Raw genomic sequence first — 13,685 nt, 5'->3', positions numbered from 1 at the left:
CTAATAGTGCCGCGACAATCTTCTTGGCTATCTGGTACCCGTATCATTGCCGCTGCTCTCCTCTTGGTTTATCACTGATGTTGATCTCAATCCCTCTGTATATCAAACCTATGCTGTCTTTCTCTACCATGCTCAAAGCGCCCTCACATCCGCTGGCCGGAACTTGCGCTTGATACTCTATTGCATATCACCTCAGAGTAGCGAACTCTGTGCAGCCTAAACAACCCAGCTTTGCCTTACGGTTCGACACAGATGCTAGCGAGGCTAATTTACAAGCCTCCCAAGCTTCAGCAGGGGTATTCTCCAGTCATCGCTGGTTGACGACGTCAAAAACAGTTATCTTATCCTAGCATTCATTCAACGAGATTCACTGTCGTCGACTGACAACACCAAACGGCAATCACCTCAATATGGCTGGCCTGAACGACATTGTACTCGGCATGAGCGAGCTCAACGTCGTCATCGCAATCTTTGGATTCTTCATACTTGCCTATGGATTCATCTCTGTCAAAATCAAAACGGCCTGGTACTTAGGTGAAGCGTGTGAGCATTCCAACCCAAGCCTCCCAGTGTCCCCATTGCTGACCCCAATCGAAGTACCCGCCGTTGCATTCGGCGTCTTATTGGGACCCCTAGCAACTCGATGGCTAGACTCAAGAAAATGGGGCGAGGCCATCATCGGCCAACAGCCCGCAATCACCCTGGGCATGTGTCGCCTCGTCATCGGCGTCCAGCTGGTTATCGCGGGATTCCAGCTTCCAGCACGATACGGCCAGTACAGATGGAAGGAACTGCTCGTCTGCCTGCTCCCCATCATGACAATCATGTGGTTATGCACGACCGCCTGCGTAATGGCAACAATACCCAAGATTACACTCCTGGCTGGATTGGTCATTGGCTCCTGCGTCACCTGTACAGATCCTATTCTGTCGCAGGCTGTTGCTAAAGGTCCGTTCTCGGACAAGTATGTCCGCCGCAATCTGAGGGAGATCATTTCGGCTGAGGCCGGGGCGAACGATGGTTTTGGGTTCCCGTTCCTCATGCTCGCGGTGTACCTCATCCGCTTTGCTGAGTCGGAGCAGCTTACAGCAGAAATCAAAGCTGCATCGCAGGAAGGAAGCATCGCAGAGAGAGCACTCTCCATCGCCACACGTGTTAGCAGCTTGCTGCTCAAGCGAGCCGAGGGATCCGAAGCAGTCGGTCGTCTCGGCGGCGGCGTCAGCAGAGCCCTCGGAACCTGGACCCTCACAACCTGGGGCTACGTCGTCCTCATGTCCATCGTGTACGGCGCCCTTTTCGGCTACCTCACCATGTGGGCCGCCAAACTCGCGCTCAAGAAGTAAGATCTCCCTTCCTACCAATATTCTCTCCCATACTAACAACAACTCCAGACGCTGGATCGACAGCGAATCCTACCTCCTCATCCCAACCGGAATGTCCCTCTTCCTCCTCGGCACCTGCGGCATCCTCGGCACAGACGATCTATTGTCTTGCTTCGTGGCCGGCAACGCCCTCAACTGGAACGGACAATATCTCCTCGAAACCGAGAAGCGCCACGACGAATACAACTCCATCATCGATGTTCTCCTTAACTTCGGCGGCTTCATGTACATCGGGACCATCATCCCCTGGCGCCAATTCCATGACCCAGATGGCACGGGTCTTACAATTCCCCGGTTGATCGGGTTAGGCGTGTTGATCGTGCTGTTCCGGCGAATACCCGCGATTTTCGCGGTTTATAAGTTCGGCTTGCGCCGTTGTGTGACGGATTGGAAGGAGGCGCTCTTCATGGGGTATTTCGGGCCCATTGGGATTGGTGCTGTGTTTTATGTGGAGCATACACGGCATTTATTTCCTGAGGAGGGCACCGCATTGACGAAGGAGGAGAATGATCTGGTACGGGCTATGATACCAGTCGTGTACTGGCTCGTTCTGTTCTCGATTGTGTGGCATGGCTTGTCGATTCCGGCGCTGAATCTGTTCTATGTGTATATGGGCGTGCAACCCGTTGAGGACGAGGATGGACCGGTGGAGGTGGGCCAGTTGTCTGAGGGGGACACCGTGCCGGGGAATGTGGTGTCTGGGTCGCGGGATGCGAAGAGGGGGAGTGTGTTGGTGAGGAACAGGTTTTCGAGGGGGTATAATGCGGCGGAGGTGGATTTGAATGGGGTGGAGGATTGGAGGAGGAAGACGCAGAGGTGGAGTTCTATTGAACTTGGGTATGGGGATGATGGGGAGGGGCGACGGAGGACGATTAAGTGGGATAGTGAGCGGTATCAATCCGATTTGAGGGGAACGAGGATAAAAAAGGTTGGTGAGGATGGGAAAGGGGGCTTGGAGGGTGGTCGGGCCGCGCAGGCTTTATCGAGGCCGGTGATGGGTGGTGTGCAGCCTATCTAATTATATCAATAATTGGGGCTTGACTCTTCTGACGGTAGAATATCCAACGACACACCAACTGACAGTATCGTGGTTCGTTCTAAGGGCTGCGAACGCAGGAACGGGGTAACTCACAATTTTCTCGCGAACGTGAGTCAGCTTGCTCACTGAAGCATTGTTGTTTCAGTACTCTTGTCAGCACGTTCCATTCCATTGACACAGCACCGTGCCTCCTCAAGGCGACTCACCGGCAGGCATTCATAATGCCGCCGCACGCTCCCCGGACCTCACTCTCAACTCCGGCTTCCACAACACAAAATGCACCCTCACGTCCCTCTCCCAATTAAGATTTTGATCAATTAACTCCATGTCATACGCCCACACCATCTTCGCCAACGTCAACCCCATCTGCGCATACGCAAAATTCTTACCCGGACAAGATCTTGGACCTAACCAAAACGGCTGGCTCGCGTCCTTCACATCTTGATTGTCCGGATCAATCCACCGTTCAGGCTTGAATGTCGTAGCATCACGAAAATACCGCTCGTCTCGAGCGACAGTCCATGCACTAACGTAGAGTTCTGTGCCAGCTGGCACGAAGTGACCATCGACCGTCACGCCGGGCCCTGGCGCGTTCCGTGAGAAGCCCAGAGATGCAGTGGGGACGATTCGCATGCCTTCTTCCATTACGGCGTGGAGGTATGGGAGCTGAGATGCTGACGTGGATGAGATATCGATCTCTGATAGTGATTTGAAGCGAGATCTAATCTCGGTCGTCAGCTTCGTATAGGCGGTTGGCGATTTGAGGAGGAAGTAGGTTATGGTTGCCATAGATGTTGCGCTTGTCTCACTGCCTGCTATGCTGTGGAGTGAAATTGTGTTAGCGGTCATCCAGCTCTCGAGCGACAGGGCATTGTCAGGAATAACGAACGCTATGATAGAGCAATGAGCAGCCATTTCCTCCTCCGAGACCTTCCCACTTCTAACCTTATCGACGACATTGGACAGAAAGTCGCGCCGGTCGCCACTCTTTTCGAGTCGTCTAGTAAGCGGTCAGCCTTGCAAGAGATCTCTGCGGAAAATGCCCACCTTGTTGTCTTTTCTCTGGCAAATCCCGTGACCTTGTTTCTTAGGGTTGTAGTCCATCTGGTTGGAATCAGCCTCGCTAAGCGCAAAACGAGTGGGAAGCGACGGATGTTGTCCATGAAAGTGACTGTATGTAGGTGGGAGAAGATAGTGTCAAGCCAAGCATTTGACGTTTCTGAATCCGGATCAGCCGCTCGCCCATGTAACATTTCGATTCGAGAAGGCGGACGAGTGGGTAGGGGATCTCGTACCTGATGCTATGCATCCGAAGGACTCGCCGAAGGCCATCTCACCCGCAATGTCGAAAGAGAGCATCATGTACCACTTTGTGAGATCCAAGCCTCGCTCGGTGCATCCGAGCTTCCCGAGCTTCTCGATGAATGCATCAATAGATCGTTGAATGACTACTTCTTGTTCGGTCAAGGCCTTGACTGACAAGGCTGTCGAGAAAAGAGCTCTCTTCTGCACTGCTGTCTTATGATCCCTTTCGCATGCTATGTCAGCTTCGGAGAAGCCAGAGCCGAGCATATCGTAAAACTCGCTCTTAGGGATAACAGGGTTCCTGGCAATGTAGATATCCTTGAACGCCTGAACTGTTGCGAACGAGAGCTCATTGGGACCAACACGGAACACGTCCCCTACAGAACATGTCAGCTCTGTGCTGCTCGCGAGGCCGAGGGAATGCCTTGCAAGCAAGACAGGCTCTGCAGTTCCATCACTCACCATACTTGCGGTGGCAGTCTTCTATGGCTCGATGTGGATGCCCACTCATCGAATGCCAAAATCTCCAGAGCTGAATGCCTTAGCGTTGACTCGTGCAGCGGATAATAGCTTCACCTACCAGCGTGGTCCTCGCCCAGAATGGCCCTGGATATTTGGCGAGACTATGGAAGTAGAGGTTGTATAGCACCAGCAGAGCAAAGTATGCCACCACCTATACCACCGATCAGCATGATCTCTGAAATGACCGGAAAAGAGCAGTCCGTCGTACCACGATAGTCCAGAAGCGGAATGTCAGCATTGTATGTACCGCCATGTTAATGTAGTCGTCGTTGACGAGCTGTCCATGGTAGTGCGATTTAAGCATGCTGAAGGTGATGATTGTTGCTCGGCAATGAGCATGGACAAGAAGCTGGCGTGTCGGTAAGCACGTTCAGTTATGCGGTTATGCTTCGAGACGCTTCAACCCTATCGTTGCTGAGCACTTTTCTTGCAGCCAGATCCGTCTAAGTCATTCCTGGAAGCCGCATCGAAGACCGTGTTGCGTCCTTCTTGCAACAGAAGAGACATGGATGATGCACCAAGATCGACAGCACCCAGCATGCACCTGCAGTGACACGTAGCAATCGTGTCTGGAGTACCCTCCAGCATAACCCTGCTGTCCGAGCATGTCATACATGAACTTGTTCTTCACATCTATGTCGGGGTGTTCTTGATTTATGTGATCTGCGGGATGCCTTGCTGCTGGTCCGCGATCCCCTCGTTATCATGCATGGACGCGAATTATGCGACCCTGTCATATGTCGATTAAGGTCACATCGGGCGGCTATTACCGCGCCATGCGCCGACCCCTGTCAGTACTTCTGCAGATCTATGCCGGCAGACTAATTTGCTATTTGTGAAGAATCCAACATTCATGCTATTGGTGCGCTTGCGATGATGAAGTTGGTGCCGGGGGTGTTCGTTATGGGTTGTTGAACGAGTACGCAGGACCGAGGCCATGGATTGTAGACAACTGTCATGGTCTTCACGCCTGATAAGTGGCTTCCAATCATTGGCATGATGTTGCTGTACAATAATCCTTCTGTTCGTTGTTGATCCCGCCGGAATGCTCTCCAGGATACCCATGAGCCAGCTCACACTACTGTCAGCCGAGAAGACGCTCTCGATCGAGTATTGACGCACATTCCATGTGATAAGCTCTGAGAAGCGGCCAGGACATCTAGATAAGTGCTGTGCCGGCAATCCCGCATAGTAGCAGTCGTTTTCTCCTTCGTTGGCTGATCAGTGCCAGATAACCGTAGTCATGGGTTCCATCATGGAGGATGAGCCCACCTCTCTATACAACCTGAAGCCATCTCTTCTGAGATCCCTATGCCATCCACGAGTTGAGGAAGTCTCGAAAGAAGTGGATGACTACTTCTCGGAAAACTGGCATTGGAAGGACGACAAGACTCGACTGAAATTCATTTCCCAGGGCATCCCGCGAGTCACTTGTCTTTACTGTGCCAAAGCGCTGGATGACAGGATCGCATTTGCTTGCAAGCTGATCACAATCACGTTCCTTACTGACGGTCAGTCAACGCTTCTTGCACATGCTGCTCGCCGGAAGCACCTGTGACTGAAAGCAGTGCTGATCTTCGCAGATGTCCTCGACCATATGTCCATGGATGATGGCATTGCATACAACGAAAAGCTCATGCGTCTGGCGCGTGGCGACGAACTTCCTGACCGTTCCGTGCCCGTCGAATATATGATGTACGACATTTGGGAGAGCATGCGTGCCCATGACAAGGAACTGGCAGATGAAGTCCTCGAACCCGCTTTCGTGTTCATGCGGGCACAAGTTGACAAGGAGCGACTGAAGCCAATGGAAATGCGGAGATACTTTGAGTATCGAGAGAAGGATGTCGGCAAGGCGTAAGTCACCTGCATGGATGTACCCTCTCTTCGTACGCTGATCATTCGTTCTTGCAGCTTCCTCTCAGCGATAATGCGTTTCTCCATGGGTCTGCACATGTCGGAAGCAGAGCACGAGCTCGCGAGACCGGTCGAGGAGAATTGTTCGAAAAGTATCTCTGTCGTCAACGACATCTGCAGCTATGAGAAAGAGGTCCGTGTTGCAGCTCGAGGCCATGAAGGCGGTGCATTGTGTTCCTCCGTACCGATCATGGCGAATATTGCTGATGTGGATATCGAGAGCGCCAAACGTATTCTGTGGTCAATGTGCCGGGAGTGGGAGGTTCGGCATTTGCAGCTGGTGCAGGACGTGCTCAAGAAGAATAACACGTCCGTAATGGCGGCATATCTCGAAGGACTTGAGTACCAGATGGCAGGAAACGAGGTGTGGTCGAGAAAAACCCCACGATACAATGATCCGACGGTTGGTTAAACCTCTCATGTTGAATTCTTCATAGTCTGAGCTTCTAGCTTGCCAACTTAGCATCTTCGAGCCTTCATAGCATAATATGCGATGAATCAGTGTGTTGCTAGCAGCCACGTTCGGTGCACACACAGCCTGAGAGTTGACATTTTTTGGAAAGTAAGACGGTATCTCCATGAGAGGCTTTGGATGATCGAAACAATCTTGCGAGCAGTCCGTATGTGCACTCGTAATCTCGGAAACGCCGGGCCTGGCTCCACGCATTGAAGGTGCCAGGCTGAGGATGATTTTAAACTAGGAATCAGTGCTTTAGAATGAACCGTGAACTTTTGAAGACGTAAACATTCTGCTCGTCACTCGTCACCAGTGCGCCTTCAGAAGACGAGACTCGAGGCCATGTTCCTTGCTCAGAGAACTGTGAGATAACGGACCATGAAGCTGGTGGCAAAACTTGCGGCTTGAATCCCTTGCAAGGCAGTCTCGAACCTGTTCGATTTGGAAAGGAAGGAGCGGCTTAGTGGGCCAATTGGAATGGTCGCAACAACAGGCCGGTTAACAGAGTAATGTTGAACAGGCAAGCACCATAGATGCTGTTTGAAACCTGGGAGGCGCACTAAATCAACCCAGTCCATGTGCGACAAAGGTGCGACGGACTGATACTAATACTCGGTCCAGAGGTCACTCCATTGAGCCCAGCTGCGCAGTATGCACGTTTGCACAGTTGTATATCGTTGCTCACAACGGCATCATGTGAATACCTAAACGAACAAACGCCGTTCGGTCATGAAGCGCTCCCATCGGTCGCTGCAGATTTATCCTGCTTCCTGATGTACACCAGCTCTTTCCCCACCAGTGTCGGCCCATGCAGCCGTACTCGCACAGTTCCCACGGAACCTAAACCGACTCGAACGAAGCCGCACTTCCTCATCTGCAACAATCCACTCATCCCATGCCCTCACGCCTCACCGTCTCCCCCTCTCCCTAACACCAACCCACCCAACCGGCAAAAATAAACCCCCCACCCCCGCACCCCCCTCAACCCCCCTCTCCTTCGCCAACAAATTATACGCCGCCGCCGCATTCGCCGTATCCATAACATCAATCCTACACCCCAAAACCTCACTAATATACCCCCTCGCCTCCTTACTCAACATCCACAATCTCCCGCCCGTCCCAATAATCAGCAGATCGGGTTTCGGGTGGACTAGCTCCAGGAGACTGAGACTGCGCGGGGGGATGCTCAGGATACCTTTTCTTGTGTCAAGTAGACTTCCTAAGGTTGGTTCTGCGTCTGTTGTGGTAGATGTAGACGCCCGCCAAGGCTCCCATTTAAACGCCTCGCCGCCCACTAGCATTATTCCACTGCCACCCTCTGTTTTCGCGCCGTTGTCGAGGTGGAAGCCGTCGGATGTGCATGCGTCGACGGAGGTGGCGGGGGTGGGGATGTGGCCTAGTACATCCATTGCGCCGAAATCTGTTTGGGTGTCTTCTGTTGAGCGGGGGCCGCGGTCTGCGTGTTTGGGTGCGTAGCGGTTGCGGGAACGGGAGTGTAGTTCATCTTGGGGAGATCGGTGGGAGGTAGTGCTTGAGATGGGGCGGTGGGAGGAGGGGAGGCTTCGAGGGCATATTTGTGTTTGTCGTGCTGTGACTTTCGAGGATGAGGTGAGAGGTGTGTTGACTGCTGAGCGCAGAGCTCGGAGGAGGGTACGAGATGGTGCTTGCATTGTGTCTGGATCCGTGGTCTGGCTGGTAGGATAGCGTGTTGGTCGCTCGATAGATTCGTCGTAGACACCTTGACCTATTTGGCAGGTATAGATGGAATTCGCTGCTGAAGTACAATGCAGATGCAATCACAAGTAGCTGTTGATGAGCTGCTGGTTGTTAGATCACGAACATTTGTTACGAACCTATGATGTATTCCTTCCGCAGCCCTGCAGCTCCGAGTCCCTGGTCATCAACCAATCAGAAATGCTTGAGTTAGCTCCCCAAACAGCAAGGATGACATCTATGCATTTGAAGATGCATGCTCTACTGCCTACGAGCAAATCTGAAGCAAGTCTACATGAGCATTTACGGAGCCTGAAGTTCTTGATTCAACAGCATTAATTCGTAAATATCCAGACAGCTGCCGGCTAGATCAAAAGCGCAATGCACCGCAAACAACGTAAACAACTGGTTTCGGGCCTTAACCAGCCAATGCTAATAACACAGATAAAATAAGCAACAGCTCAAGCCTCGTCATCACAATATACACAACCCCACAATAGCCACCACCACAGCAAACAGACTCCCACTCAGCACAGTTTCAGGCTGGATATTCGATGCGCCACTCGAGCCTCCCTGCACGAATCCTGTCGCCGCGCTACCAGTACCCGCAGCCTGGGTCTGCTGTGACTGAGTCACAGTAGCACTCGTATCACCCGCATGGTTATCAACACCATTTCCAGCACCAGTCATACCGGGCACCGTATTCGCTGTCTTCGAAGCATCACCACTAACACTTGCGCTTGCGCTTTCGTCCTGCTTGCCTTCATCCATGTTAAGACCTGTCGCAAGGAACGAACCAAGCACAGTCGGGTCGTCCGTAATCTCGAAGTCGCCCTCGTTCGCAGCCTTGTCGGTCAGCTTGTAGGTCTTCTTGCCGTTGCCCTTGGCGTCTGAAGGGGCATCGTAGCACTTAATGTCGACCGAGTCGAATTGAGCGTAGTAGTAATTGTTTGTCATATACGGGCTGTCCCAGCTGATTTCACCACCAGCCCAATTGATTGTGCCCTCTGGGTTAGAGGGTAGACCGGCAGGCCAGAGTGAGAGTTGCACTCGAGCAGGCGATTGTGGGTACGAGTATCGATTGGAGGTTTCGTTGAAGGTGTCTGATTTCTTGAGCGTTCGGAGGACTTTGCCGTCGATGGACCAGGTGAGTTGATCGGGAGACCAATCGATTTCGTAGTCGTGGTAGTTGGCCATTGAGTCGCTAGAGATGGTAAGGTTCTCGCCATTGTCATCTAAAAATGGTTAGCTAATTCATTGCGAAACCGAGTCGAGTGTGTAACGTACAGTTCGTTATGCCCAGCGAGTAGAAGTTGGATTGTGCAGTCAAAAGATCTGTACCAACAAATTCGAAATCGATTTCGTCCTTGGTGTCGGATAGAAGAATGAAAGCAGTAACAACACCTGCGCCAGCGCTGGTCTTCATCCTCGCGCCAATCTTTCCATACCAGACGTAATGTGTGCTGGCCAGTAACGTTCCAACTGTGCCTTGGCTCATGGTGAGAAGGAGACTATCTTGGTATTCTGCAGGCTCGCCGGAAGAACTCCAGTCAGCCTCGGTGGCGTCTCCCAGATATTCCGTGTTGGCCTGTATGCCCTCGAGACTGCTGAAATCGTATGATTTTGACTGGCACACTGGCATGGGTACGCATGCGTCGAGGCTGAACGAGTTGATGGGGTCGCATCCACCGAGGCAGTATGCGCCAGTACCGCATTCACCATATTCTAGCCACCGTCAGTGAATATCCTCGTCTCTTACATTGTGGCCAACATACGTGAGCAGCAAGGCGAGCTCTCGGGACAAAGAGAACCAGCACCACATTTCTGGGCAACAGCGGGGGCTGCGACGGCTGCCAACAGCAGAGACGCTGTCAAGTATCGGCCCATTCTGCAAGTCTTCCTAGTCGCCGTATTCCCAGCAATCATGCAACGAGTGTTCAGAGGCTGGACGTCAATTTTGTTCTCAGCTTCGGGTGGGGGTCGTGCGACAGGTGGTCAAGAAGGTATTCGTGGTACAAAGATGCTCGTCGATGGAGTCGTTTATATTTGCTGGCGTCTATTCTCGGATTTGCCGTGTCACGATTAAGGCAAGGGGTCAGACAATGGCGAGTAGTAATAGTACAGCCCCTGAGTGTTACCGCACAGCGAGTGACTAGAAGGATCGTAAGGGAAACGTCGAGAAAGATGTGCGTCGACTACCCAGAATGAACAAAGAACAATGAAGTCGCCGTGGTAATGGGCTGAAATGCACGTAAGAAAAGATGGTGAGCGCAGTTGAGTCTGAACACGAGAGATGTGAGGGAGCAATGGCGAATTGCCTGCAAATGATGCGCTAGCTGGGGCTAGGCAGGGGCCTCAACTGGTAAACCATGCCCTAAACGTGCCAGTCGTGCGCGTCAGGTGAAACCATGCTTCCAGAATTGAGCTTAGCTTGACATCTCGCATAGCCCCGGTCACAGCTCATTCGCCAATCGAGCTTCTAGTGTGGTTCGAAGCATTAAAAATATGCCACTGGTTCCCCAGCAAGCCCAGCTCTTTGGCTTGATTTTTGTCCGTGGCCACGAACATCTCATTCCCGATCACGGGAAGCAATGATATAGAGCAGGAGAGTGATGATAATTGCCTCGGCACCAAGCAGCTGCGAACAGCCCAAAGGGCTTTTGGACAGCCTGCGTGACCTCAGATGCTCGTTGGCGCCGACAGCTTGGGAGGCTATGCTCGACGACGTACTATGCAAACTCTATCGAAGCGGCTGCTGCCGTTCAGCCCTGCATCTGGGCCATGCAGGCTGAGCGCGAAAGAGAGAGTTCACGATACAGACAGTGACCTGTCCCATCTTGATATTGCAATGCAGCATGCTTGTTTCCACAGGGTCTACCGATGAGGATGCGGAAGTAGTATGCGATAACCCGGGTCGCGTCGAGCATGATATCAATACTTCGATGCACACTGAGTTAGGTGAATAAATTTGGCATTGAGCTTTGAAGATACTCATATCTGCACTGTCACTTTCTCAAGCAGCCACCCATGCCGGGACGTCCACTGAGTCCAAGCGTCCACTGTGGCATGCAGGCGACAAAGCCTCGCACAACGCAGCCAATCCTTTCTACGACGAGTGTGGTATTTGGCTGCGTCCTCCCTTCGCGTCCGCGTACTCTCGAAACAGTAGATGGTGTATGATATGGTACGCGTTGTCCAGGAGCGACAGACGACAGAACAAGCAGTGATCAACAGCGCTTCATTCTACTCGCAGTTCGTGTTTAGTGTAAGAGGCTAATGCTCCGTAAGGCTTTCCTCATCTGAAGAAGAAGCCGAAGCCACACACCTGCACCGACCCCCTCCAGCTTCGGCTTTCAAGACCTGGTGCAGCGACGAGCCCGCCCGCCCGGCCACTAGCAAGACTTTTCAACAACAGGCAGGCAGGACAGCGTCACACAATGACCTGCGTGTACCAACATGCGACCATCAAACTCATAATCGCTGCTATCTAGAAGAAGTGAGTGGCGATGGATGTGAAAGTAATCGATCAGCAGCACGACGGTATGTACCTGGAGCTCCTGCCACCAGATTGAGCAGAGGAAGGCCAGCAAGAATAGATATAGCACATAAACTGCATGCCGACCGTTGTTGTAGCGGCTGCTGCGGAGCAAGGGACTCTTGGAAGACGCCGCATACGGATGGAGCTCAGGGGACCTGTTGACCGCCGACAACGACTGTTCCGCTACACGATCATGCCGTGACGCCATACGCCCGGCTTCGCACGATGACGTTGTGCTCCAAGTTTCAGGGTTCTGGTCGTTCTGAGGAGGAACGCAAATCTCTGTTCCCCTCTTGCAACCTTTGTATCTGTTGTCCTCCATCATTGGCCTAGCCTGAAGGTGAACTCCAGGACCCTTCTAAGCCTTAACGACGTCTTCGTCTCGAAACGCTGGGCATAGGCTCTGACTGCTTCTCTTTTGGCGATGCACGCAGGGTATTGGTTCGGACCCCTAGGTATGGTGAGCACTCCCTGTCTAGTTAGCAAGCATCGCACCGGCGGCCTGGGCGGCTTGACAGTCTATCACTTGCCAGCGAGAAGTTACTTAGCCACGCCGCACGCAAAGATGGTCGTATGGGCGTCGGAATGTTGCGAGATAGCACAAGGATGTTAGGGGCAGCGTTCAATGTATACAGTAGGTCCATTGAGGCAAAGAGTCTGCACTCCTCCCTGCGACCAGTCACGTAGAAATGCGTATGAACAAGTCGCTCACCGCATCTTGCAGAACAGCTTTTGGAGTGCCGTTTGTCAGGGATAAGGTAAACAGGACACTATGGCAGACACAGTCGTCGGAGATATCGCTCTGCTCGCACTGGAGCGTAACGATGCCTTGTCTAATACACTCTCAGCTTCCACGGATGGCGCATCGGAGGTTGGCAGCTGCAGTCCCTGATCGAAGTACTTCAAGGCCCCTCAAATCGATGATGAGATTTCGCATGATTAGGAATGCGGAGTGAGTGGTCCTCCGAGTCGCGAACCATACATCTATGCTCCGCGTGCACGTGTGCCCGAGTGAGCGGCAGCGGGGAATGAATGAAGCTGCTATCCATAGGACTATCACTTGCAGATCCTGGTAGACACCAAGACCTGATGATCCTCGTTGCTGGATCCTGCACATGGGATGTGAAGTGTTGGATCGCTCACCATGGATTCGTCAACAACTGTATGCACGCCGATCAAGCCGTGAGGCCACGGACCGGATTGCAATGATCGCTGGCAGTCGTTCCATGTAGACGCAGCCAACAAGCTCTTGTGCTTCTAAAGTCCGTAGCTTACATCCTTCTGGTCTGGCCAGAGCACGGAGAACTTCTGCGGCCGCATGAAGAGTGACGTCGATGAATAGGAATCATAGATTTGAGTTAGAACATGTCTGGGGTAGCAGGTGCGGACTCGAGAAGTCTAGGCACGGCTTGCAGAGCAGCGCAACGCAGACTTGGTACAAGTGCTGCGTGTCTGGTGAAATCGAGGGGGAGCTTTAAGCTCAGCCAAGTCGGGATGATGAGCACGATCTGCTCGCGACAAGCACGTCCACCATGAATACGGGTAGTGCTGACTATTCATCCCCTCCTGGACCAGTGATTCTCGTAAAGTCCGCCACATGTTCATTTCGACTACCACAAGGTGTAAATTGTTTTCTCGGCAGGGTGTAATCAGAAACGCCCTGTTCAATAGTATGTGCACGAGTGTTGTACAGATACGAGTACCTGCTTACAGTCTTGTGAAGAAGTCGGTACCGTCGGTCTTTCTTGTATGTGCCACCGATTGGTCTGTCGAAAGTGATGATTCACAGATAAGGCAGGAACGCAGCCAAAG

General features: G+C 52.4%; 5 protein-coding genes across 5 annotated transcripts; 2 read left to right on the top strand and 3 right to left on the bottom strand.

Moving 5' to 3' along the window:
• Window positions 1-410: 410 nt before the first annotated feature.
• Window positions 411-2,400, top strand: PMZ80_002883 (uncharacterized protein; the record flags this gene model as incomplete). The annotated part of the gene is made up of 2 exons (XM_064871314.1): window positions 411-1,339; window positions 1,392-2,400. 2 exons carry the CDS (start codon window positions 411-413, stop codon window positions 2,398-2,400), a joined length of 1,938 nt encoding a protein of 645 aa, XP_064733767.1.
• Window positions 2,401-2,637: 237 nt separating this feature from the next.
• On the bottom strand, window positions 2,638-4,552 carry PMZ80_002882 (uncharacterized protein; the record flags this gene model as incomplete). Its single annotated transcript, XM_064871313.1, has 6 exons — window positions 2,638-3,421; window positions 3,469-3,640; window positions 3,717-4,103; window positions 4,189-4,258; window positions 4,307-4,399; window positions 4,457-4,552. The coding sequence occupies 6 exons, from the start codon at window positions 4,550-4,552 to the stop codon at window positions 2,638-2,640; spliced, it is 1,602 nt and encodes a 533-aa protein (XP_064733766.1).
• A 951-nt stretch (window positions 4,553-5,503) lies between these two features.
• Window positions 5,504-6,577, top strand: PMZ80_002881 (uncharacterized protein; the record flags this gene model as incomplete). The annotated part of the gene is made up of 3 exons (XM_064871312.1): window positions 5,504-5,759; window positions 5,832-6,105; window positions 6,163-6,577. The coding sequence occupies 3 exons, from the start codon at window positions 5,504-5,506 to the stop codon at window positions 6,575-6,577; spliced, it is 945 nt and encodes a 314-aa protein (XP_064733765.1).
• Window positions 6,578-7,530: 953 nt separating this feature from the next.
• On the bottom strand, window positions 7,531-8,464 carry PMZ80_002880 (uncharacterized protein; the record flags this gene model as incomplete). The annotated part of the gene is made up of 2 exons (XM_064871311.1): window positions 7,531-8,310; window positions 8,459-8,464. The coding sequence occupies 2 exons, from the start codon at window positions 8,462-8,464 to the stop codon at window positions 7,531-7,533; spliced, it is 786 nt and encodes a 261-aa protein (XP_064733764.1).
• Window positions 8,465-8,809: 345 nt separating this feature from the next.
• Window positions 8,810-10,222, bottom strand: UTR2 (putative glycosidase CRH2; the record flags this gene model as incomplete). Its single annotated transcript, XM_064871310.1, has 3 exons — window positions 8,810-9,570; window positions 9,623-10,060; window positions 10,111-10,222. The coding sequence occupies 3 exons, from the start codon at window positions 10,220-10,222 to the stop codon at window positions 8,810-8,812; spliced, it is 1,311 nt and encodes a 436-aa protein (XP_064733763.1).
• Window positions 10,223-13,685: the final 3,463 nt, after the last annotated feature.

Source organism: Knufia obscura, assembly GCF_036327395.1.
Source record: "Knufia obscura strain CCFEE 5817 isolate CBS 148926 chromosome Unknown scaffold_2, whole genome shotgun sequence".
Taxonomy (NCBI): Eukaryota; Fungi; Ascomycota; class Eurotiomycetes; order Chaetothyriales; family Trichomeriaceae; genus Knufia; species Knufia obscura.
The sequence above is the reverse complement of the archived record's forward strand: the minus strand, read 5'-3'. Positions and strand labels throughout refer to the sequence as shown.